Raw genomic sequence first — 24,966 nt, forward strand, 5'->3', positions numbered from 1 at the left:
GAAGAGGCGGCGGCGGCGGGCGGGGAGCGGGCGGGACGGGCCGGGCCGGGCCGGGCGGCGCGGCCGGAGGCGGAGCCCGCGTGTCCCGATCGCCGCTCCGGGCACCGGGAGCGCGGGCCCGCCGGCCGCGGCGGCACGATGCTGCTGTTCGTGGAGGTGAGGTGACGGCGCCGGGCCATGTGGCGGGAGGCGGCGGCGGGAGGCCGCGCACGCCGCGCCGGGGAGGGGACGGGGCTGACACAGCAGATCCGGGGGCGGCGGCCGCGGGCGGGTGGGGGGGTCGGGGGGCGCTCTGGAAGGTTCCGCCGGGGCAGGGGGCGGGGGAGGCGCCGCTGTGACCTTCGGGTGCCGCCGCGGCCCGGCCGTGAAGGTGACGCGGGACACGCGGGGCCTCCCCGAGGCCTCCCAGGAGCGGGCCCGGCCCGGCCGCTCGACACGCGGAGCGGCCCCGCGGGGCCAGCCCCGAGCGCGGCGCCTCGTTAATTGCGTTAATTAAACACTGGGGTGGTTTATGGCGCGGGAGGGGGGGCGGTTCTGCCGTTCCCCGGCGCGCCGGGTCCGGGCGGGACGAGCAGCGCGGCCCGGCCCGGCCCTGGAGGTCACCGAGGAGGGCGGGCGCCGTGTCCGCTGTGGCCCGGGATGGGGCTTCACCTGCTCACGGCCTTTCACGGGTTCGGCCAAGCGCTTTTAGCCTTTGCTGAACGAACCCGGGTGGCCGCCGTAAACTTTGCACCGAGTTTTGTCCCGAAACGTGCGCGGAGCAAGGAGCTGCCGGGGCCGGGGGAGTCACGGAGGGAGCCGGGCGGGCGCTGGGCTGTGTCTGCACGAGGGGTTCGGCTCGGGGAGTTCGGGTTTTGTTCGGGTGACGGGTGAGATGGTCCTGGTGGGCTCACACACAAACACCAACATGTGCTCCGTGCCTAGGAACCTCTCAATAAAGCACTGTAGGAAACGCGTTCTGTTTTTTAAGTGAATCACCTCAGTTCTGAACTGAATGTTCCTTAGCTTTGCGGGGAGGACTAAAAGTTGTCCTGAACACGGTGACAGGCCTGGAGAATTAGGGGTTGCAGTGTTCTGCTGGAAGAGGAACTGCTGAGGCTGATGGGAGGCATGAGCAGCTGCCTCATCCCAGGCTGAGCGTGGCGAGAGGCCCCGGGTGCACGAGGCAGGTTCTGGAATGCAGGGATGGAGATGTGGACGGGAGCTGGAGCAGATCAGGCAGCACATGGCTGCTGCTGGTGCTAGGAGCTGGAGCTCATCAGCACTTTGAGATTTTTGGGAGTCCTAAAGCACAAACTCAGCTCTGATGTTCCTCTGATAGTGTTGGGAGTTTCTGTGATCTTCATTCTGGAAGCCTCAATAATATTGAATTTTGAGTTCCTGGGGACCATATGGACTTTCTGAAAGTTTATTTTCACTGCCAGGACAGAGAACTGGAGCTCAGAGCTAGGTGTCCTGGAACGCTGGAGTTGGTTGCTTGGGAGCAGCCAGCAGCTTTATCTGGGGATCTTTGGGGATGCCTGGAAAATAAGGCACAGAATGTGTGGAAGTTCTGAGGTTTTCAGGGGGACTGGCTCAGTTGCTGTAGCTGTCAATGTTTGTTTTAGACCTACTTGAGATGTAAACGTGGTGGTTGTGCCAAGCCCTTCACAGTGTGTGAGGGGGAATTTGGTTTCCTTCAACATCCTTTAGTTCCAAATCTGTGCAGTGGTGGCTGTGTAAGGGCTGTATAAGGCTCGTGCTCTTTCATGTCTTTATGTTTGGGGCAGGCCTTTTTTCTCCCTCTAAGCCAGGATCTGTGCGAACAGTTAATAATTAGGTGCATTGGAATATTATTAAATACATCCAGACAAATGGAATTGATAATGGCTGCTGGGCTCCACTCAGATGGGTATGTGCTCCTAATTCCATGTATTTGTAATTTATTGGGGAAACGGGAGTCTGTGTGTTTCAGGTGGATGAAGTGCTGCCCTTGCTGTCTCCTGGTTAGAAATCCAGGGCTGTGGGAAGCACTGAGTGTTGTTGGCCCTCTGGAGCAGGTGAGGCTTCCTGTGACCCCACACTGCCCCTGTTCACACCCCTCTGACCCAGGTACCACCTTCAGACAGCACAGCTGTGCCTTGGCTTTTCCAAGGGGTGGAGGAGGCTCACCAATGGAAAACCCTGCAGCTCCTGGTGGGAGGGATGTTGCTGTGACCACTGAAGTTACCGTGAGCGCTGCATTGTTACCTGAAACCTGCCAGCAGCTCTGAAGGAGTTCTGTGTGTTGGTTTGACACCAACCTCTCCTTATCCAGCCTCTGAGTCTGCATCAGCTCCCCTCAGAGAGGGTGGTCGCACCGTGTCTGAGCCCCTCGGGGTCCCCACCTGCCTGTGCCCCAGCCAGCACAAGGCTTCTCTCAGCTGCCTCCCGGAGCTTTGCTGACCTTGGGGTTTTTCCATCTGCTTACGTTTCCATTTCTGGAAAAGGGTTCGTTTGTCCCCTCACAAGTTTGGTTAAATCCTCTTCTGGATTTTTTGCTTTGTTTCCGTTTCAGAGAGTTTGTGAACTCCAGGAAATCTATCACAAGATCTGAGTTAGGATTTTGGTTGCAGAATAATTTGAATTAATATTAAAATCTAATGCTTTAAAACTCTTGAGTGCCTGCGATTTTGTTAGCTTCATTGAATCGTTGAGTGTAATTTAGATGTAATTACAATAAGAAAAATATCCTTTGCCATGTTTCAGAATGAGAATTTTCTTCAGTAGCCAATTTTTAGGAGTTACTGGAGGAGAATCTTTGATCCACGTTTGCTGGAAGTAGTGTGAGCAAGAGGGAAGCTGTGCTGAGGAGGAGAGCTTTGTAAGCTTGTGGATCCCAGCGAGTGTTCCCAACCTTTGTCACTCTGTAAAGCTTTAACCTCGTCATGAAAGTTCCAGATAGCAGCTGGGAGGATCATGCTGCAGCCAATCCCACGGGCTCAGTGTTTGTAGCCTCAGTTAAATAAGCAAGAATTGATATTTTGGCCTTCTCTTCTGAAGAGCCGCTGGCCAGGACGAAGCAATTTTGCTCGTGGAGCGCAGCATGAATTTCCCAAAAGCTGATGTAAATTAGGGACTTTTTATCCTCTGCAGTCCGTGGGGTTTTGCTCTTAAGATGAATGAGAGCAGGGCTGCATCCTGCTGGGCTGTTACGGCTCAGTGTTTCTAGCACAAGGGGAAGTGGCCCACGCTCTGTTCCAGGTGTGTTTCCCAGCCATTGTGTTCATCACTTCATCAGAAAGCTTTTAGTCCCAATCACCTCCAGAAACGCAGTAACCACAACAAAGTGTTTCAGTTTCACTTTATCACATTTATTCCTGCAAATTACTTTAGGCCTGAGCTCAGTGCTACCCTTAGAGATGTAGGTAGTGAGGTACAGTTTATTTTTAGAAAAGAATGAATCATCTCCTGGATGTGTCTTGTTTCTTTTTGCTTTGTTGAGAAGTAAGTTCAAGGAACTGCTGGCTCTGGATCTGTGAGCCAGGAGCCCATGTGGGCAGGTGATGCTGCCCCAGGAGTGACCAGAAGCTGAGCAGAACTTAGTTTGGAACTGCTGAACTGCAGTGACAGCCTGTGGTTGCAGCAGGTTACTGGGTTTTACTTTGCAGGCTTTGTTGGGGAGCAACTACTCTGAAATCTGCAAAGGGAAATACACGTGTGGCCTTTCACCCTGAACTATTTCCAGTTTCCAGCTCTGCTCCTGGGCAAAGATTAACGGGAGGGGAAGACTCTGTTGCTATGTGGATTAAGTCAGTTGTGTGTGGGGGGTTTGAATCTCAGAGCTTTGCAAAAACCGTGGTCTTTGTTTTGCTTCTCACACGGTTGTCTTGAACTTCTCCAGTTTTTGGAGGCTTCTTGTTACTGAGCTGGGGCTTGTCCTTGCAGCAGACAGCTCTGGCACGAGGTGTGACCTTGGCAGAGGAATTATCTCTAAAGCTATTGCAACTGCTTCCTTATCCTTGTGCTGTGTGTTTGAGGCCTGGTAGTGAGCCACTCCTTAACTTCAGGATCCAGGAGCCTGGCCTCCAACATGCCCAGCTTGCTTATCTGTGTGTTTGTGGATATGAGCTGGATTAATGGCTTTCACCTTTTAAAGTCCAGCAAATTGCAGCAGTGAAGTGGAGCATCGTTCAGTGGCTGGAGGAACTGTTACAGCTGCTTGTGGGGTGTTGGGATATCCTGGGGGGAGAATTTTTGCAAAAGGGTAATTTTACTCACTACCCTATAACTATAGTTATTATTTCACTACGTGAAAGGACAAAAGCCATGTTTTTCCTCCGTGCCACTGCTGTATTGTTGGATTCCTCACCTAAAATGCCTTTGAGCAGCTCTGGGAGAGGGACCTTGAAGGACTCTTGTGCTGTGGGAATGAGTGTTTCTCTGTGTCAGGTGCCAGGCTGGAGTCTTGCAGTTCTTCGTGTCTGTTTCATTTGTAACCCTTTGACTCTAATTATGGTCCTTGTTGCCCAGGCCCAAAGTGAGCAGATCCTGTTCTCTCCCCAGCAGGCTGGGATGGTGTGTAAGTTTGTCTTGGCAATTCAAAACCTTTAACCTCCTTGGTTACCAGTCTAAGGAAATCATTAGTGTCTGTTGATGTGTGTAAGATTCCTGGGGAATGGGGTAGGACTGGGGTAAGTTCAGGAGGAATCCTGACACAGCACACAGGTGATGCTTGGTTAGTATAGATGTCACTAATTCGGTTAAGTTATACAGTTTCTTCTCCTTGACATATGTTTTTTTACCTTCCTTTCTAGGAAGGGGTCTGGAGGAGGGAAAATTTCCCTTTCTGATGAAAGGGGACTGGAGCATTATGACAGTCAAGTCTTTAAAAGCTTATGAGTTCCCAGAGTCCTTGCCGAGTAGCCGCTGCCTCCGCTGATGTTGTCGGATGTCAATAAAGAGAGGTTGAAGGCAACACTTCTCATGGAGGTAGAAACGAAATACTTGGAAAATACCAAGGATTTTCCTGTTTTCATTAATAAAAAAATCACATAGGTGCTTAATAGCTGGGTAGACACTTGAGATGTGGAACTCTAGAGACAATCACTAAATTTGCCTGTATTTCCTGGCTTGACTTCTGAGGCTTCTCTGGGTTGCTCTCACTAACCAAAGTGTTCTGCTCTCTTCAGCAGGTAACATCGAAAGGTGCTGGCTTGAACCCCAACGCAAAAGTGTGGCAAGAAGTGCCCCAGGGCAGTGGTGAGGCCGTACCCCCCACCAATGGCACAGAGCACACGTGGCAGGAGACAGCAGCAGCCCAGGGGACTCCAGCTGAAGGTGAGGTGTTGGGATATGGCCCCTCCTGGGGACACTTGGGGAATTCAGCTGTGAGGAGCAACCTCTGGCTCCTGTCCTTGAGTGCTGATGGAGCAGTGTTATAAAGGAAGATGAGAAGGCAGCAGGTGGTTTGAGGGTGGTGGGTCCCAGCAGTGCGCTCTGGTTCAGGAAGGGCTCTGAGCTCTGCTGGAACAGGATTCAGGGGCCCGGTGATGACCAAGTAACGCGCTAAGAGGGAGCAGGGTGCTGAATGTGTAGAAATGGATTCATGACATGGCTGCACTTGAGCATCCACTGGACCCTGTGAACAGGAAACTGAGATCTGAGGGCCACCTGCAATCCTGGGGGACCGAGTTGCTGCTGAGCACTCTCAGGAGCGTTTGTTCTGGAGCAGACCCTGTGCAGTACCCATGGTTAGCTCCTTTCCATTCAGGCTGTTCCACTGCAGTCCCATTCCCATCCTTGCCACACAGGCAGGGTCCAGAACTAAGGATTCAGCTGGTTTCACTTGTCTGGCTCAGACTCAATCCAGGGTGTAGCTAAGGTGACTCAAAGCGTGGCAGAGGATGCAGAAGATTCCCTGCAAAATGGTTTAGTAAAAGTTAGGGATAAAGAAGAGAACATTCAGCTTGCATGGCCTTGTCAAAGGTTTCTGGTAAGTCAGCAGAAGTGAGGAGAGAGCGCCGGGTTTGTGCTTTGCCTGACAGAAACTCATTTGTCTCTTCATAACAAAGTGAAGCAATTGAGGCAGTGTAAGCAATTTCATCCTTTGTTTTTAGCAACCTCACATAAATATTTTAAATTTCATGTGGAAGGACTGGTTTTTAGATTCTCTGCCACTTTGGGGATCAATTTCAGGATTCTTTATTTACTTTTATTTGCTTTTCCCTGAGAGCCTGGTGCAAACCAGGTCTTCCTGAAATTGGAGAGGTAAAAGTTCTATCCAACACAAGGTCTAAGAAATACAGGCTAAGGTTAGACACTCTCAGGTACAGCTTTCTTGAGTATTTGTTTTAGTGTTGGTAGCCAGAATTTTTCAAATGGGAAATCTGCTGAAGCTGACAGGAGTTTTTCTGCTGCCAGGTAACATAGAGATCTCAGAGGACAGCTGCAAGCAGTATGAAGTGATGTATTCCCCATCCTGTGAAGCCACAAGGAATGGCACAGGAGTTGATGAGGCGTCAGCAAATGGAATTGTCCTGGCAACTGAAGATCTGGGATACCAAATCTATGAAGTGTCTGGTGAGTGTTAAAGTTCAAATGCTGCTGTCAGTGTCTGTAACCCCCCTGGAGCTGCTCTTAAGTGTGCTGTGACCAAGTTAGAACTCTGACATGCCCATGTGTATCCAAGAAGCTCCAGTATGGCCTCAACACATGGCCAAACAAGTGCAAAGTGGGATCAGAGTTATTTTGAGAGTGTAGTCTGGGGGTCTTTAAGCATCTTGGATGAGCTTTTCCTCTTGGTCCTGCCCAGAGGGATTTATTCTTGTATTCTGCAATGAGATGTGTCCTTGCCTGGTCTTGTTGCCGTGAAAGTGGGAACTGATGATGGATGTGGTCCCTTTCAGGTGATGGCAGCTCCACTGTGTCCACAGAAGACATTAGAGAATGTTTGAGAAAACAGCTTGAGTTCTGCTTCTCTCGGTAGGTGCAGTGGTATAAACCCTTTATTAAAATCCTTGGCAAATATCCCTCTTCTTGGCTTGATATCTACCATCATCCTGATAAAAACACAAACCAAGATTTGCTGATGTGCTGTAGAAGCCCTGTGGCACCTTCCAGCTGTTTCAGTCCTGTCTGTGCAGCTGTGTCCTTGGATGAGGATGACTTTGTGCTTCACAGTCGTAAGACATTGAGATCATGTACTATGTGGCACCAGAAGTCTTTTTGGCTGATCCTTTTTGCAGACCAACATGTAGGGCACTAGAACTTCATTAAGTTTTTAAAATTATCTTACTCTGCTTTGTGTTGATTTACTGGGATTTGTTCCAGGAGGGAAAATCTGAGGGTGTTTTGGTTGTGAATGGTACTGGTGAATATTTATTTAAGCCTGTAGTTATCCTCTTGTTTTGAGTTTTCTCTAAGTTCAGGATCTTTATTAAATAATAATTTTATATATTTTTAGAGAGAATCTTTCAAAGGATCTCTACTTGATGTCTCAGATGGACAGTGATCAGTTTGTTCCAATATGGACAATTGCCAACATGGAAGGGATTAAGAAGCTGACAACAGACATGGACCTTATTCTTGAAGTTTTGAGATGTAAGTCTGGGACTTTGGTGTCTGTATCAGTAGCACAAAGAATCCTTCCATGCTTCAGAGAAATGTTGCAGTCTCTGAGCTGGTTATGGTTTGTTGTTCTGGTAAATGGTGACAGGAACTTTACTGAGTTGGAGGCTCTTCCAAACTCCTGAATTCTCATTCTTTGTTCCAAGTTCCATGTGAGAGTCTGCTACTGCTGAGATGTCCAAATTTCATACTTTATTTTCAGCTTCTCCTATGGTACAAGTGGATGAAAGGGGGGAGAAAGTCAGACCAAACCACAAACGATGTATTATCATTCTCCGTGAGATCCCTGAAACTACACCTATAGAGGTAAATCAAGAGAAAGGAAATAAGTCACTGGTACTGGTTTTGGAAGGTGTTTTCAACAGGGCTTCAAAGAGCACCAGAAAAAGGTCAGCTGGTGTTTAATTGGATTAAACACGGATATTTTTCTTCTAGACCACATCAGTAACTTTTTCCACTTGGGTGCAGTGTCAAAATATCCAAAACAAAAACTTATTGTCATTATCCCTTCCCATTATTTACTACTATATTTAAACCTTCTTAAGTAAACTTTTTTTCCACCAAAGCTGAGCTAGCTCGGCTTTTCTGGAAGGAAGTTTGAACTGGTTTCTTTTCAGATCCAAAAATAAATCAGTCCAGGGCATAGCTTGGAATTCAGGCTAAATTTTTGTCACAGCAATAACTTTCCTTGAAGTCAGACAGTTGTTTTGGCAAGCAAGAAATGTTGCTAAACATTTCTCATTCATTGAGCCCCAGCATGAGCTGAGCTCATTATGCCCGAGGAGGGAGGATAATAAAATTCCTCCTGATACTTGGCAAACAAAATGATTTAGTTCTTTGTTTTTTAAAGTTGTAATTCATGGTGTTAGTCTACCAGCATTTTTAATGAGTTCTTTTAATGCAAACTCTTGAGCAGCTGCTTGTCCCTCTCTTTACAATCTGATTATTGCAAAGCTGTCAGGTCGCCTTGACTTAGAAATATTTCATGGAATCACTGTTGTCTCCATGACTCTGCTGATCTAAAGCCACACTTTTCCTACCTGTTTCATATGAAAATATCACCAGGCCTACACAGATCTTGATTTTTCTTACCAGCTGTGGTTGCTCTGTTTTATGTTGGGGAGCCCAGGAGGCTGAAGTAGGATTTGTGGGTTAAGAAGCAGGTAGAGGGTAATTTGGTCAGGGGAATAAGAAAACATCCCTGGTCACGGGAGAGCAGAGCTGAGGAACTGGAACATAAACTTGGGTCACTTTAGTGTTCGCTGTACAAGGGCCCTGAACTTGTCTCCCCAGGAGGTGAAGGCTCTGTTCAAGAATGAGAACTGCCCCAAGGTGATAAGCTGTGAGTTTGCTCACAACAACAACTGGTACGTTACATTCCAGTCCGACACAGACGCCCAACAGGTAAGGCTGCCTTCCTCTGACACCCCAGCGTTAATCCTTCCCCTGCTCAGGGAAAGTGCACTTGTGCTTCCTGTAGCTAAAAGAAATATTTATTTACTGATCCCCTCTTTGTTGTTTTAAGAGATTACTGGCAGATTCTGGTTAATAAGACCAAAGGTGAGAGATTGTGGGGTTATAATTCCCTCGCCTGGCTCTTGCCTTGGCATTCTCTGGCCATGACTAGCACTAGAGTCCTGAATTTGAGGTGTTAATGAATTTAGCAGGGCTGACAGGGAAGCACATGACTGCACATTTGTGTTAAATCATGGAACATCCTTTGGGAAGTACAACTTTATCAAGATATTCTAATATTGATTTGTTGGGGTTTTTTTTGTATCTGCAGGCATTCAAATACTTAAGGGAAGAAGTGAAAACCTTTCAGGGCAAGCCAGTAATGGTGAGGCTGCTTTAGCTGCTATTTCTGTTGGGACTGCATTGTGTTATTTCTGTTTGGATGATGGTGACCATTTCTGAGGGGTGATCCAAGGACTCAGCAGTGGGATAGTCCATAACTGGCTCTGGAGGCTGAAACGTGAACGAGGTCATGGGGAGCTCTGACAAATTGCAGTTCAGTGGCTGCTGGTTACTCACAGCACTGCTTCCCAGGGGGCGTGAAATACATTCCTGTGCTGGCTTCCCTTCTCCACTTGCCCCAGAATCTGGGTTTGCAGAGCTCAGGAGAGGGATTCCTGCCACTGTGAGCCTTGAGTTGGCTGCTGCACAAAGCAGGCTGGTGCAAAGTGCATGGACTGTGAGAGGAGCTGTCACGATTGGAGTCTGGACAGTTCCTGCATTTATCTTCAGTTTTAGAGATCAGCCAGCTAAAGCAACATGTGTCCTTCCCCTTATCATGCTGTGGGAATATGAGCTGGACTGATTTTATCAGTTTTTATTCATAAACAGTAATGAACCTTCACATCCCTCCAGCAGGCAAGAAAGATTCCATGTTCTCCTTTTCTCCCAGCTGACGCCTGGTGTGATTTGCTGTCTTGCAGGCCAGGATAAAAGCCATCAACACGTTTTTTGCTAAGAATGGTTACCGGGTCGTGGATTCCAATGTGTATCCCCAGCCCGTGCAGACCCAAGCCCAGTTTGCCTCCCCCCTGTTTATGCAGCCTGTATATAGCCCTCAGCAGTACTCGATTTACAGCATCGTGCCTCAGACGTGGTCTCCGAATCCTGCACCTTACTTTGAGACACCACTGGTGAGTAACTGCTGAGAAGGGGAGGAGCCCAGCCCATCAGGGGTGATTTGGTTAATAATCACTAGGGCGAGTGGGTGTTCCAGGTTTCTTGGTCAGATCCTTCTGTTTTGTGACGCTTATGTCACGGCCTGATAAAGCAACACTGTCAGAGGAGCTGCCAGTCTCACCATTGGCTGCCACATATTTCAAGGAATTTTGGTGTGAAATTCCATTATTCTGCAGCTTGTGTTACTGGAAGAGCCCATAGCTTTTCCAGGAGTGGGGGAACTCTGCTAAAGCAGATGCAGACTGTGAACCTGTGGGGATTTGGCTGGAGTAGTGAATTCCCACCACAGTAGATGCTGTAGCCCAGTGTGAAATTACAGCCATGAGTAACTGCTGAAGCTGATCATTAATCTGCAAACGTTCTCTTTGTAGCTCAGCCACTGAGACTGTTGTGTCTGTTGCAGGCCCCGTTTCCCAACGGTGGATTTGTGAATGGCTTTAATACACCAGGATCATATAAAACAAATGCTGCTTCTTTGAGTATAGGTCGCCCATTCCACAGGAATCGGTAAGAGAGTTCTGCCAGGGGTTTGCTCCTGCAAAACTTGCACTGCTGAGATCCTCAAGTGTTCCTTGCATGCCACATGCAGTGTGATGGGACCACATTATTTGTTTTATTTTATCAAATGAGTGATGTTTTTCAACTTTACTAAAAAAGTGAAGTGGAAGGTGGCAGCTTAAGAGCCTAAAATAATGGACACAGTGCTGGAGAGAGCCAAGGTAACTCCTTTAAAAACCTCAGAGGAATTTTTGCAGACAAATAAATAACTTCCTCCTCAGGTCATACTTGTAATTATGTTTGTTATACACAGATTATAAACTCCTGCAGCACAACATAAGCCTTCCTGCTGGGATCAGGCTTGTGGAGCTGCTGGTTCCTGCAGTGGGAGTTGCTTGTCCTGATTGCTGCGTCCAACTGCTCGATGCTGGGGCTGTTCCTGTAATTTATTTGCTTTATCCCCATCTTTCCTGAGAGCTGCAAGGACTTAGCTCAGATACAAACACTGGGGAGGAGGAGACACTTTGTATTGCTGGAGCAATTGCTTTGTGAGCACAATGGAGTAGTAACCTGTGTGTGGGGGTGGGAGTTGTTTGTGTGCAGCACTGGGCTGGGATCATGGGAATTGCTGTTGGTATTGTTAGAGAGATCAATCAACAGCTGCCAGGGCTGTGAGTGGGTTTGTGGTGCAGTTCGGGTCTGTGGCTGTTGGCAGAAGGGGAACTTCAGGTTTTGGTCTGTGGTGACTCAGCAGAGTCTTAACACAGACTGTGGAACTGGGAGCGTGACTGCCTGGAAGATGGAGCAGCTGCTCCAATTGCAGCTGCTCAGCTTCAAACTCACATCTTGACAAAGGTGGTTTGGCTTTTTTTTTTTTTTTTTGCTTTAAATTGTGCACAGTCTTAAAACCTGTAAAGCTCTCAGGTATATGGACCCTCATGGAAGTACAGATGCTACAGCTGTGCAAGAACTGTGGTGTCCAAGTGCTAGCACCTTGAAATGCCTCCTTGTACATCACATCTGCATAACCCTAAGCTTTTAAAATCCTAGACATGTAAAGGCTTCAGTTTGTAAGACTTGGATGCTTGAGGTGGCAGCTTTAGGGTCAGTGTGTGCAGGTCCTGGCGGCCCAGTGATGATCAAGTATCGCGCTAAGAGAGAACAGGTCACAGTTGGGGCTGGGCAGCCTGTGCTCCCTGCTTGTCCTTCCTCCTGCTCTTCCTTCCTTCTGCTCTCACATCATTTCTCCTCCTCTCTGGTCTTTTTTTCCCCCTCCTTTATTTTTCCTTGTCTTTTCTGCTTTGCTCTTCTGCCCAGACAAGACTGTGGCCTTCTCAATGACGGTTAAGATTATGAGATCTGAGGGCTGAACAGTGACTTGAGAATATGCCATTTTGAGAACAACTTGGACAAAATGGAAGAATTCAGTTGACTTTGCTCCACCTCCTCGCTGTGGTTGTTGCTGATGGGAAACTAAAAGTTTGTTGGACCCTTAAAACTGGTTCTTGAAGCTGGGAAGTATGAATTCATCTCCGTTCAGCAAATCTCCTCTTGACCTGCAGAATAGCTTGTTTGGAGAGTTCATCCAGCTGCTGCTTTTGGGTTTCTGTCCTGGCCCATTAAACCTGATTTGTTTTGTGGTACAGACAGTTAATAGTTAACTGCTGGAGTTTTCTCTGTAGCTAAACATTTGCTTAAGCCACTCGTATTTATTTTGTGCTGATTTGTTGCAACATGCTTGTGGGAAAGGGAGATGGAGGAATTGCACTTTGGCTGGCACTAGGAGAGTTTCTTCTGATTTCATGGAATGTTATAATGAGATAGTTTAAAAACAGCAAGTGAGCAAAATCCTCCTGCTGCCCTTAAATGATGAGATGTGCAGAGTTTACCAAAGGAGAGAGAATTTGGGTTCTTTGATCAGTGCTGCATGGAAAACCAGTGAGGGGCAAAAAGAGAAAATAGTTGAAGACACCTAAATGCTGCTCCAGAAAACTGTTCCGTATTGTGCTGGATCTGAGTTTTTCTGGAGAATTCTGCATTTAAGACCCTGAGCCTGAACTTGTAGCAGCGCTGAGAGTGCAGAGCTGTGTCTGTGCTCATAGGAACCACAGCTTTAAAGCTGAATAATCAATAACGGCGTGGAACATTTGGGAATTGGGAACTGCAGAGTCAGTGCTGGGGGTTTGGGAATGGGAGCAACCAGGCTGAGCCTGGCCATGCATGGTAGGGCTCAGCTGCCCTGGCCTGATCTGCCATATTCAGTCACTCCTGGCCTTGTGTCTCAGTTCAGTTTGTTTGCCTGTGGCCAGATCAGTCTGTTCCTTGGCCTTGGCTTATTTCTCCAGCTCCATTTCCAATGCCCTGTGCCAGTGCTGCAGACAAAGGAAAAATTCATCTTTGGATTCTTCTGGCTCTTCTGTGACCCCTTGGTTTTGGGATTTTTTTAATTATTTGAGGTTTTGGGGTTTTTTTTCCCCTCCTGGGTATCTTTTGGGCAGCAATCTCAAACAGGAGTTCTGGTGCTTGCTGACCTGCTTTTCTTATCAGCTGTGAATCAGCTGCAGCTGGTGGTGGCTCTGCTGTGGTTCCTCAGCACGGGGGTCCCACAGCTCCTGCTCTGCTCTGGTTCCTCACACGGGGGTCCCACAGCTCCCGCTCTGTCCCTGCAGGGTGAAGCCCCATTTCCGCTCGTCCAGCAGCTCGGAGCACCCGGAGGGGCCGCCCGGCGCCGGGGCCCTGCCCATGGGGGACCTGAGCAGAACCAGCTCCAGGAATTTTGTCATGGAGCGCCACAACAGCTCATTAACTGGGCACCAAGACCAAGGGTATTCCCAGAAGGATTCTCCCACGGCACAGCTGGAGCAGAACGGCGATTACGGCGTCGGCAGGGGCAGGTAAAGGGCTGTGTCCTGTGTGTGCTGTCACACAGCAGCTGGGACTTGGCTTGTGCGAGCCAAAGATATCAACCATCAGCACAAAATACATTTCTGTAAGGAGCAGCCATGAGAAAACTGACATTTAAGTAAATCAGGAGCAGTAAATGCTGACCTAGGAGCAGGAATGGTTCCAGTTTCACTCTCCAGCTGGTAGTTACTCTGACAAACAGCTGGCAGTAAGACAGTGAGGTGTCTTTAAAATAAAGTAACTGACTTGTTTCCAGAATTAAAACAGATGTTGAAGTAAAGTTGGCATCTGTATTGCTGTAAATAATAAGTGAATCCTCAGTTGGAAATTTGATGCTCCTCAGTATTTTAAGATTAACTGTTTTTATCTCTTTGTAACTCAGGGTTTAGACACTTGAAAGGGCAGATCAGTGAGAAATCAGTCTAATAAGTTTATTACTGTAAAATAATTGTCCCTGTGCTTGGTCAGATGCTCAAGCAGGGAGCTGAGAAAGAGGAGCTGTTCCCATATTGACTCTTTTCCAACTTCTTCCAAAGTTGGAACCTAGGCCCCTCGTGAGGAGGGAGAACATCCCAGAGCCATGTGTGGGGAAGGCTCAGCAGGCAGCTGTGCTGCCCTCATGCAGAGCAGTGCCCACTGCAGCTGGCTGGATGCACTGACTGGTGTTCTTGTCTTTAAAGGAGGAACGTGTTCAGAGGTCGGAGGAGACGGGAGGACGACCGGGTTTCAGTGAGTTCTGCTTCCCTTTTTGCAGGGAGTCACACAGAGTGTTGGCTTCCCAGTTATTGAATGAATGGCAGAGTCCTTAAATCCTCAGATTATTTTGGGGGTTTACAGTTTTCCTAGGAGGTTCCTGACACTTGCTCAGGGCTTTCACTGCTCGGTGTTACAACTCCAGTAACTTGTGTTTTCCCTCTCCAGCGACCTCAGCCTTCAGCAGAAACAAAGACTCAGACACCAAAGTTTGACTTGCTTGCATCCAATTTCCCACCTTTGCCTGGCAGCACAGCAAAAATTCTGGGAGAGCCTGTGCTGGAGAGCAGGATGTCCGACATCGTTAAAGGAGTCTGCAAAGAGAAGGTGCCTGGTCCTGTCTCTGTACTCACACGGGCGTATCTGGGTCCTGTGACTCCCTTTTCCCTGTTAAAGGGTTGGTTTGTTAGAGCCAGTGCTTGAATCCCAGACTTCATAGTGCCTTTTCCCAGGGTTTTTGTGGGAATGCAGCTATGGCTCATGCAGTTATGCTGTTGTAAACTCAGTGGTGTTTAGGAATAAAGCGGGCAAAGGAGGAATGTTGGCTGTTGGAGTAGGAGAGGTTTGATGCGCTGTGGGCAGGGGATCTCGCCAGATGAATCCCTTCTTTGAGCTGGTAGGACTAAGCACTGACATTCTGGATGATCTTGCCTTAGTTCTAGTTTTACCCACAGCTTGTTTTGCCCATATAAGGAGGTATTGCTTTAGAGGTGATGGTCCAAAAGAAGTAAAATTCCTATTATCAGGACTTGAGCAGCCTTTGGGGGAGTACCCCACTTCTCAGATGTCTTACAGTGCCATATTGTGGAGCAATTTGAGTATTGTTCTGTATTTTGCAATTTTTGCTCTGTGTGCAGGAAAGCAAAGACTCCCTGTGCCCCTGCCCTGCTCCTGCTCCAGAAGAACAAACGCCCAGCACTGCCCAGCTGCCCGTGCCCAGCGTGAGCTCCCCGAGCCAGACTGAGCCTGTGGTGCTGAGGTATGCAGAGAACGTGGACACACCATGGAATCATGGGGTGTCCTGAGCTGGAAGGGACCCACAGGGATCATCCAGTCCAGCCCCTGCACAGACAGCCCGACAATCCCACCCTGGGCATCCCTGGGAGCAGCTCCTGGAGCTCTGGCAGCCTCAGGGCTGTGCCCATTCCCTGGGGAGCCTGGGCAGTGCCCAGCACCCTCTGGCAGAAGAATATTTTCCTGATTTCCCTCCCCTGGCAGAGCTGCAGTGGTTCCCTGGTGTCCTGTCCCTGCTCACAGGGAGCGGAGATCAGAGCTGCCCCTCGGGATGAAGCTGCAGCCCCCAATGAGTCTCCCCTCAGTCTCTTGTCCAGCTGAACAGACCCAGAGCCCTCAGTTGCTCCTCCAGACCCTCGCCATCCCCTTGACCCTGCTTTGGACCCTCTCGAACACCTTCAGGTCTTTTAGATATTGTGGTGCCCAAACTGCCCCCAGGACTGGAATGAGGCCACCCCAGTACAGAAGAGTGGGACAATCCCCTTCCTCACCTGTGTGGCAGTGCTGGACCTGATGCCCCCAGAGCCTGGTGACCCTTTGGGCTGCCAAGGCGCTGCTGACTCATTTGCATGTTCCAGCAAAGTCTCCCACCAGTGTCTAGCAGTAATGTTGAGTGGTATCTTCTCCAGAGGCCACCAGATGGAAAGAACAGATCATGCTGGGGATGGCTGTGCTGTTCTGTTCTGCACTTGTGACTTCAAAGAGAGGAAATAATCTCTGAAATGTGAGTGTTGGTAGGTTTTAATTTGAATTGTTGTTGGTTTATCAGCATGGTTCAGCCAGAGAGCAAACCAGAAGAAGTGTCTGCTCCAAAGGACGTGGCCAGCCCGGCTTCTCCGCCGGCATCCGTCTGTCCCATCAGTGCTGCAAAGCCACCGAGGACAAACACCTCCTCACCTTCTGCTCAAGCAAGCACAGCTCCTGCTCTGTCAACACAGGTAAGGCCCAGAGCAGGGATTGGGAATGACACAGGGAGCTTGCTGTGGGTTGTGCACCTGGTGGTGCTCCAGGTTGTGCACCTGGTGGTGCTCCAGGATGAGCTGATGGTGCACCTGGGAGCTCCCCTCTGCTCGCTGTGTGTCGTGGCTTTGTGCCTGGCCTAGGCTGGGAGCTGGCTGTGGTGCATAAACCTCGCTCTTCTCCTTGCTCCCAAAGGAGCCTCGCAAGCTCAGCTACGCTGAAGTTTGCCAGAAGCCCCCAAAGGAGCCCCCTCCAGTCCCTGTGCAGCCTCTGAGGGAGCACCGCACCAACATCGTTGCCCCTGCCAAAAATGAAGAGAATGGTACGTCGGAGAAGGCTCCGGAGAGGGCTCCTCACGAGAGGCCCGAAGGGAGAATGAAGGATTACTGCGGGTTCCGCGGCAGCGGAGCTCCCAGGGGAGCTGCTGGGAAAATCAGGGAACAGAGGCGCCAGTTTGGACGCAGATCTTCGCCTCAGGGAGCGCCACGCCGCGCGGGCAAGGAGCAGTTCGTGCCACCCCGGTCACCAAAGTAACGCTGGGCCAGCCAATGATTCTCTGTTTCACTTGAGCTGTGGACTAAAGAGCAGCAGAGAGACTGAGGAGGGAAGGATTCAGGAAGGGGAATAATGAACTGGAGCGTGGCTTGTGTGGAGAAGTTGTGGAGGGTCCCAAAATTCATCTCTAAAAGTGATTTCACAAATGCTGGAGGATTCCAATCACTATAAATATAGAGATTATAATTTTTGTATTTTTGTTTTTAATTTGCAGAGGATTTCCTGCTTGAAATCAGCTTTGGGATTGTGAAAGTAGCGTTTTGACAAAGTGAAAGGATATGAGTTGACAAATTAACCTGTCCCTCGGTGTAGGAGGAAAAGGATAAGAGAATATTATTTTTGGAAAATGAGCATTTCTGTAAAATTAGAACTTTTTTTAAACTATTTAACGTTTGGCTTGTGGGCTGGTGTGTCTGCCATGGATGGCCTGGCATTGCAGAGGCCTCTGCAGCAGCATGAGCGGAGCGAGTGCAGCCAGGCCTGTTGTCATCACTTAGTCACTGATGATGAAAACTGAATGTACTACTGTAGTGTAACCCATGTGTTTCCAGCTTGAAGTAGAGTCTCTTGACCTTACTAATATTTCATTCAGCAAGCTTTTTAAGGTATAAGTTTTGCAGGATACTGGGTTGTAGATGAGAGTGTGTGGACAGCAGAAATTGTCTCGTAGACGCAGTGGAAGGAGGCAAAGGGAGCATGTGAGAATCTTTATTATGCCCTTTTTCCTCGCCTCCTTTTGAGGGCAACTCCTTAGGTTTGGGGTTTTGTTTGTTTGCTTTTTCCCTCTCTTGTTACTTTCTCTAATTTCTTTATTACAGACTTTAGTGCATTTTTCTTGGTGTGTTTTCCTGAGGCAGCCCCAGGGTAGGATGGGCAGGTGGCTACACAGCACCTGGTGTTACCTGCACAGGTAAGGAGCCTGGAATTCCAGCTGCAGATGCTGAATTCTGCCTTGCAGGTGGAAACTCTGGACACTCACTGTCATCTCTGGATGACTGGGCAGCAAACCAGAGCTGTGGCTGGGTTTTCTCCGTGCTGACTCTGTAATAGGCTGTTGGCTGCTGTATTGTCAGAAATCAGGGTTTAGACTCCTGGGAACTCGTCGTTTACAGCTGATGTTATAGCAACTGACTCTTTTTAACTGTTTAAAGTGGAGCTAAAGATGCAGAGTTAAGGAAATCCCCTCTGGAGCAGTGGCTCCTTGCCAGCTGTGTGCTGACTGAATTTGCAACACTATTGTGCAGTAAGTAGTTAAGTTTCAGGGTGATTAATGACCGAAATAGGAACATTCAGCGCATTAATCTGCCAAAATCAGCATACCAGGGTTCAAAGTTCTGTATAAAGCGTTAGAGAAAAGTAGCTTCCAGCAGTAAGAATCACATCTTTATTTTTTCCTCTTTTTTTTTTAGTGAATAGCAAGTGTACAAATTTAAAGTTGTAAGTTGTGAACACTGGAAAACTCAATTGTGATATATTCCGTAACCATCTTAGTAATATATGCTCGTGTTGCCATAGAATGAATGTAAGTGGCAGTTAAAATAACTGTGAAATTTTTCATCTTCTGATTTCTTAGCCAGATAACCCTTGGCAACTTGGGCCTCAGTAGGAATTCTCTATCAACTGCTTGGAGAACACTCATATCTATTTTTATAAATATATATACAAAGCCAGAGTTGTCATTTCTCTAACTTATTGTTCAGCTTGGCAGTTGCTTTGAGTTGATTCATAACACGATATAATGTATTTATGCAGTTAACTGTTAATTTCTAGGCATGTTACAAAGAGAGAGTCAGAGAATCATCGAATGGGCTGAGTTGGAAGGGACCCATCAGGATCATGGAGTCCAACTCCTGGCCCTGCCCAGACACCCCAAAATCCCACCCTGTGCCTGAGAGCGTTGTCTAAATGCTTCTTGAGATCAGACAGGCTTGGAGCCGTGACCACTTCCCTGGGGAGCCTCTTCAGTACCCCACCCCCTCTGGGAAAGGACTTTTTTCTGATCTCCCACCTCAACCTTCCCCAAGTCAGCCTCCTGCCATTTCCTCGGGTCCTGAAGTATGTATACATATATATATTTATATATATAGAGATATATATATATATGTATATATAAACCCCAAAATCACTATTCACTTTAAAGCTACCTGTACTGGGTTTGGGAGGTTTTTTTTTAATTTAGTGAAAAAAAATCGTTGATCACATCCACAGTTAGGGATTCTTACAGACCCTTCTCCATTTATTTTGATAATGCTACTCTTGTTGGAACAATGGGGAAGTTTAAATATTTAGTGTCAAAGTCCTGAAATGCAGTGAATGCGAAGTTGAATTAGTTTTAAAGGCTCTAAACAATTCCTGCAGCCAAACTGGAACAAAACAAGCCTGTTGGGTGGTTCATGGGTGTTTAGGGGAGACGTGTTCTGGGACGTTGAGGCAGCGTTGGGATCCAACAGCTTTGGCTGTTTGGAGGAGAAATTGAGAGGGAAAAGGGGCTGGTGCAGATGTGGCTCAGAATTCCCTGATCCAGTGTCAGTGACTTGCTTGTGCTGCAAGGACCTGAGTGGTGAAATGGAACTTTGTCATTGATCAGATGTGGGAAAACCCAACCAACTGTGGCTCCATCTTCCTCGTGGGCTGTGGGAAGGGGCTGCTCTGTGAGTCCTGGGGTGTTTCCAGCAGCAGCAGCAGCTCGTGCCTCTTGTGCAGGGGATGCAGGTCAGGCTGCAACTGTTGGCTTTTCCAACAGCATATCCAAACTCCTCTCAGCTTAGGGCACTTGGAATGATTGGAATGATTAATTTCACACCTGCATGCAAGGATTTCATGTGAGTGTTTCCCTTCCACCATTTCCAGCTGTGGTTTGGGTTTTGGTTTTTTTTTTTGGTTTTGTTTTTTTCCTTTCTATTCTTTTCTGTGCAGGGGGAAATTCCCAGTTGGATACAGAGGCTGTGAAACTGTGTTGGGGTGGGAGTTCTCCTCGGCACTGGGACCTGGCAGGGACTGGCTTTGCCTTTTCCTCTCGTGCTGGGCTGGGAGGGATGTTGTGTCTGTCTCAGCAATTTACCAGTTGGGCACGCTGGGGAAACTGGGACAGAGGGCTGGTTTGGAACCAGGCCCACAGCTCCTGGGTTCATGGGAGCTGCTCCCTGTCACCGGGCTCCAGGTGCTCTCCAAGTGCCCAGAGCTCTCCGTGTTCCCTCTGGGTGTACCCTCACGGGATACAAACTGTCCTGCTCTGCTGATGTTAAATACCAGGAGGTGCAAATCACACCTAACTTTCAGTTTTAGGAACTGTGACTTGTTTTCAGAGTTGTTGACTTCTGTTAGGGACAGAAATACACTTCCCAGTTCAGGTCTTCTCCAAATTACTGCGTGTGGAAAAGATTGGGGCACTCTCTCGTGCTTCTGCTGGGGAGTGAAAAGAAGAAATTCTTTGCATGTGATAGTAAAATTAAAAGTGCAAAAAGTTTTGTTTCTTTTGATTTCTAACATTAAGTTAGTTTTATAGTATCTTACATTCCTGCTCTTGTTGTTTTGTTGTTTTTTTTGTTTTTCTTTAATTAGCCTGGCACAGTATGATGGTGCAGTTTTAGCTGTAGGAAAAAAAAGTAACCCACTATTAACCAGAAGAGAAAGATGATACTGTGGCAGATCAGTAGCAAATAAGTGACTTAATCAATGCTTTACTGTAGTTTAATAGCTATGGCCTTACTACTTTGTCAATATCAGCTTAATTGTCTTGAAACTGTCTGCGATTTTTACTGTTCCCAGGTGAGTTTACCTGGGCTGAGATATCTGGTATGTACAGATGATATTTTAAATTTGTAAAATGCACCATTGTATTACAGATGATGCAACAGAAATGCACTTCGGGGGGAAATGGCTTCTGATGAGTTTTTTTGTAAATCCTTGATTACTACAGATATGCAATAGAGTTTTTGTTTCTAATTTTGATATTTCCTTCTGAAACGTAAGATTGTTGCCATTAATCTGAATGATTTATCATGCTCTTCTTTGCGTGTATATATTTCATATAGTCTGAGCTTCCTTTAGGATGGTACATAATTTTGGGTTGTTGTAGTATTTTAGTTGGCTCTTCTCTTCAGTGCCTTTAGCGCAGGCACTTCAAGAGGTTCATTGAGTCTGTTTTTAATGTACAGTTGGGAGGACTTGAAATGGAGTTAAAGCAACTTATTTCTGAAAAAAAAAATCCATCTGCAAACTAACCTGTAACAACTTTAAAATTTTATATTTAAGAACCAGATGTTTATTTTTATGGAACTTCAGTTATGGATACAGTTTCCAAAAAAAAATGCAACTTCAAATGTAAACAGACTGTGCATAAATGGGTTTTGTTCTAATTTTTATAGAATACAAAATATTCAGATAATATATTGAGCTCGAGTTACTACAGACATCTTGTTCCTCCCGGATGAATCCAGCTTCCCCTTGGCATTGACGATCTCTCTTCAAAGTGGTAGGAAAGGAGAAAAAAGCAACTTATCTGGCTTTTAGACTGTCTGTTCTGGTTTATTCCTGTTGTCAAAATGTCCAAAACAAAATTTGTGTAAAGTAGGTTCATGCTTTAAGTGTTCAAATGATAATACATGTATTTGTATTTGTTTTTGACATTGCCAAGGTGCTATGGGAAATTGAAATAACAGTTAGAAAAATAAAGCTGATTTAAAAGAGAAAAAAAACAAAAAAAAAAAAAAAAAAAACAAAAAAAAAAAAAAAAAAAAACCCTTAAACCACAATTCCCTGAGTTGTTACTTGTGTCCAGGGTGGAGGGTGAAATGTTTTTAGTGCAGGTGCTGGGAGGGTCCTGAGAATGGGGGTGGATGGGGGAACGGGAGCAGGAGCGGGACCAGGGCTGGGACCAGGGCTGGGACCAGGGCCGGGCATCAGGAGCAGAACCGGGCCTTGGGAATAGAACTAGGACTGGGGATGGGAGTGGAATGGGTCCCGGGACAAGGGATTAAGGGATTGGAATCGGAACCGGGAACAGAACCAAGACTGGCAATGGGGCCTGGCAGCAGGATCAGGACAGAGCGGGCCGGTGGCAGAGCTGGGACCGAGGGTCGGGAGCAGAACCAGAACTGGGGATGGGGATCGGGAGCGGGCCCAGGCCTGGGAGCCGAACCGGCACCGGGATCAGGCGCGGGGCCGGGAGCAGAACGGGCACCGTGATCGGTCCCCGGACCGGGAGCAGAACGGGCACCGGGATCGGTCCCCGGACCGGGAGCAGAACCGGCACCGGGATTAGGCGCGGGGCCGGGAGCAGAACGGGCACCGGGACCGGGCGCGGGGCGGCTGCAGCGCGGGGCGGGGCCGCGCGGGGGCGCAGCGGGGCTCGGGGCGCGCGCGCCGCGCGGTCACGTGCCGGCGGCGCCGGGCTCAGCCATGGCGGAGGCTGCGGCCGCTCCCGCTCCCCCCGCGCCCCGCGGCCGCTGAGCCCCGCCGGACCCGCGCCCGGACCCCGCCCGCCGCCATGGCCGAGCCCGCGGCCGTGTCCTCGCTGCCCCGCGAGGTCCGCGAGCAGCTGGCCGAGCTGGAGCTGGAGCTCTCGGAAGGTGAGTGAGGAGCGCCCGGAGCCCGGCAGGCCGGCCCGGCCCTGCCTGCGGGGCGCCGCGGAGCCTCCGTGTGAGGGGCCGGGGGTGCCGGGGTGCCAGAGGGGCTTCGGGGTGGCGGGGGTGCGAGGAACGAGGCTCCGGGGTCTGTGTGAGAGGACCGGGGGAGGAGGGAAGGACCCGGCCGGGGCTGTGTCTGAGGGCAAGGAGCGCTGGGAGCATCCTCTGTGCGGGGCACCCCGAGGAAAGCCGGGGAGAACCCCCGGAGGGGCCCTCACCTGCCGGGGATGGTGACCTGACCCCCCCTCCCTCCCTCGGGAGTGTTTTTTTCCTTGTGGCCTCTTTTCCGTAGCTCCCGAGCCGAGGATGCGGAGTGGGAGTGAGAGACCCCGGGACGGGCAGTTCTGGGCCGGGGGAGTCGCAGGAACTTCGGGCACAATAATGACGGCAAAGCTTGTGTTATTCCCACTTTCTGAATAAGTTCTTTTGCCATAATCCGTTCAGAGCATGCGCTTTTCGCTGGGGTGGTTTTTTTTTTTTGTTGTTGTTGTTTCCTTTTTTGCATGGGTTTGTCTTTGTTCCCCAGCGTTTAAAATGCTGCTCTCGGTACAGCTTTGCTGTGAATCTCCCTTGTGAAGCCGGAGGGCGAGGGATGAAGCTGAGGCGGAGGGGGAAGGTTGCAGAGCAGGTAGCTCAGATTTGCATAATTTAAATTTTCCTCCCCCCCATCAGGGTACAGAACTTGATGCCAAAATCAGTGGCTTCTCAGGAGGGTTCCCTGCATGAGCGGAATAACCAGAGAATCAGAATATCCCGAGTCCCAAGGGACCCTACAAGGATCATCCGTGTCTCTCTTAGCATTAAAAATTAAGAAAAATCAAGTTGCAGGCACATCTTGCTCTGTTTATCCCAGAGCCAACAGTGCATAAAAGAGACTTATTGACTATTTGGAGATCAGGAATTCACAACCAGGGTGAGCTGGGGGCTGCCAGCCCCCGCTGCCCACACTGGCACTCAAAGCTTTGCCAGCAGAAAAGGCCATGGCACTGCTTTCCCAACACAGCCAAACCCCTGATGTTGGCTGCCTGGGGCTTTTGTTAGCTCTTTTCCAGATAAACTTTCTGCAGACATTTAACTAAAGTGATAAAACTTTATCTAGTGTTTGCTTTTGGGGACTCCGCGATAACAAAGAATGAGGAATGGTGGTGTTGCTCAAAACGTAACATTAAATAGATTTTTAAAGAATTCATTAAAGTTTTAAGCGTTTGCTTGGATTTTCTGAGGTTTGTTTCTTGTGGCACTGAAAGCCCGTTATGATTTGACCCTGTGATAGATTGTACTGCAATTTTAAAAATAAATGAACTCTGTTGCTGGACTGGCTGCTGTGACATCCCACTAATCTTTAACGAGCTGCTCCAATAGCTTCAACTTTGGTGCTACAGAGTGAAGTTTTGTGGGTTATGTAAGTAATTCTCTAAATATTAAATCCACTGCCCCTTTGTGGGTTTAATACTTGGATTTCTTAAAATGCATATCAGGGATTTGTTTGTGCAAATCACTTTTTCCTGTCAAAAAACCCACGAGTACAGAGAATTCTGGGTGACTGTGTCCCCAAACTCTTGGGAACATATTTCAGGGGATGTTGTTGCTGAGATAACTGAGCTGTGGGAAGGGGGAGTGAGGTAATGTCATTGTGGAGTTCTTGAAAAATACGCCCTAGTTTGAGGCTTAAGCTGAGGGATTTTGAGGCCTGTGTGTGCATTGTTCAGCTGAATATAACCATGGGCTGTTGACAGTAAACAATATTGAATAGAAGCATTTTATTAAAAATGGCAGCAGGGCTCCATGTGCCACTGCTCAGTTGTTGCTCAGATAAGAACACTTGATCCTTTTTTTGCCACCCCCTTGTTGCAGCTTCGATTGTCTCTGACTGTTGACTGTGTGGATATTTCTGTCAGGTTTTTTGCATAGGAACATGTCATTTTTGGGAGAGGAGAGGAGCTGCAGCTGCTGGGAGTAGCCCAGGGTCCCTGACAGCAGGAGCTGGAGATGGCTCTGTCCTTCATGGACGGTGTGACAGTGGGGAGTACCTGGCTCCAGGGGCTGGGAGCACAAACATTTTGTGTGCTGAGCCTTGCAGTGAATTCCATCCAGGCTTTTGCTACTACTAACCACCACAGAGTAGAGAATTTATAACAAAACAGGGGGAAATATAGTATTCAAACCTTATCTGGCGTTGTGGTTGTGAAAGGTGCTGTGTCAGCAAGCAGGATGCAAAGTGGAGCAGGGTTACTTTAACGTATGCTGGAAATAGAAATCAGAGTTTGCAATGGTGAGCCATGAGAGTTTCTTAAGGAGCAATCTGTGCAGACAGAGCAACAGGACTAATTATACCCCTGGATTATTCCTTTCTGAGCCTTGTGGTCAGTGCAGA

At 48.4% G+C, this 24,966-nt stretch overlaps 3 protein-coding genes across 4 annotated transcripts in view; all 3 read left to right on the forward strand.

Moving 5' to 3' along the window:
* The window catches only part of ATF1 (activating transcription factor 1), a 450,302-nt gene that overhangs the window by 354,353 nt on the left and 70,983 nt on the right, over positions 1-24,966 (forward strand). The window lies entirely within an intron of this gene.
* Positions 55-21,692, forward strand: LARP4 (La ribonucleoprotein 4). The gene is given in 18 exon segments (XM_030967176.1): positions 55-156; positions 5,154-5,298; positions 6,382-6,540; positions 6,867-6,942; positions 7,424-7,560; positions 7,790-7,893; positions 8,881-8,991; positions 9,374-9,427; positions 10,026-10,235; positions 10,685-10,788; positions 13,449-13,673; positions 14,364-14,412; positions 14,605-14,763; positions 15,294-15,415; positions 16,220-16,388; positions 16,606-16,837; positions 16,840-16,961; positions 16,964-21,692. Coding segments are annotated over 18 exon segments (2,271 nt in total). The 5' UTR covers positions 55-138; the 3' UTR covers positions 17,039-21,692.
* The window catches only part of DIP2B (disco interacting protein 2 homolog B), a 59,789-nt gene continuing 57,206 nt past the window's right edge, over positions 22,384-24,966 (forward strand). Inside the window, exon 1 of one of the 2 annotated variants that reach the window (XM_030967167.1) lies at positions 22,384-22,535. In XM_030967167.1, the coding sequence (XP_030823027.1) occupies positions 22,454-22,535 (82 nt within the window). In that variant the 5' untranslated portion in view covers positions 22,384-22,453. The remainder of the gene's footprint in view (positions 22,536-24,966) is intronic. The other variant, XM_030967166.1, reaches the window with a different exon arrangement.

This window comes from Camarhynchus parvulus, chromosome 29 (genome assembly GCF_901933205.1).
Source record: "Camarhynchus parvulus chromosome 29, STF_HiC, whole genome shotgun sequence".
Taxonomy (NCBI): Eukaryota; Metazoa; Chordata; class Aves; order Passeriformes; family Thraupidae; genus Camarhynchus; species Camarhynchus parvulus.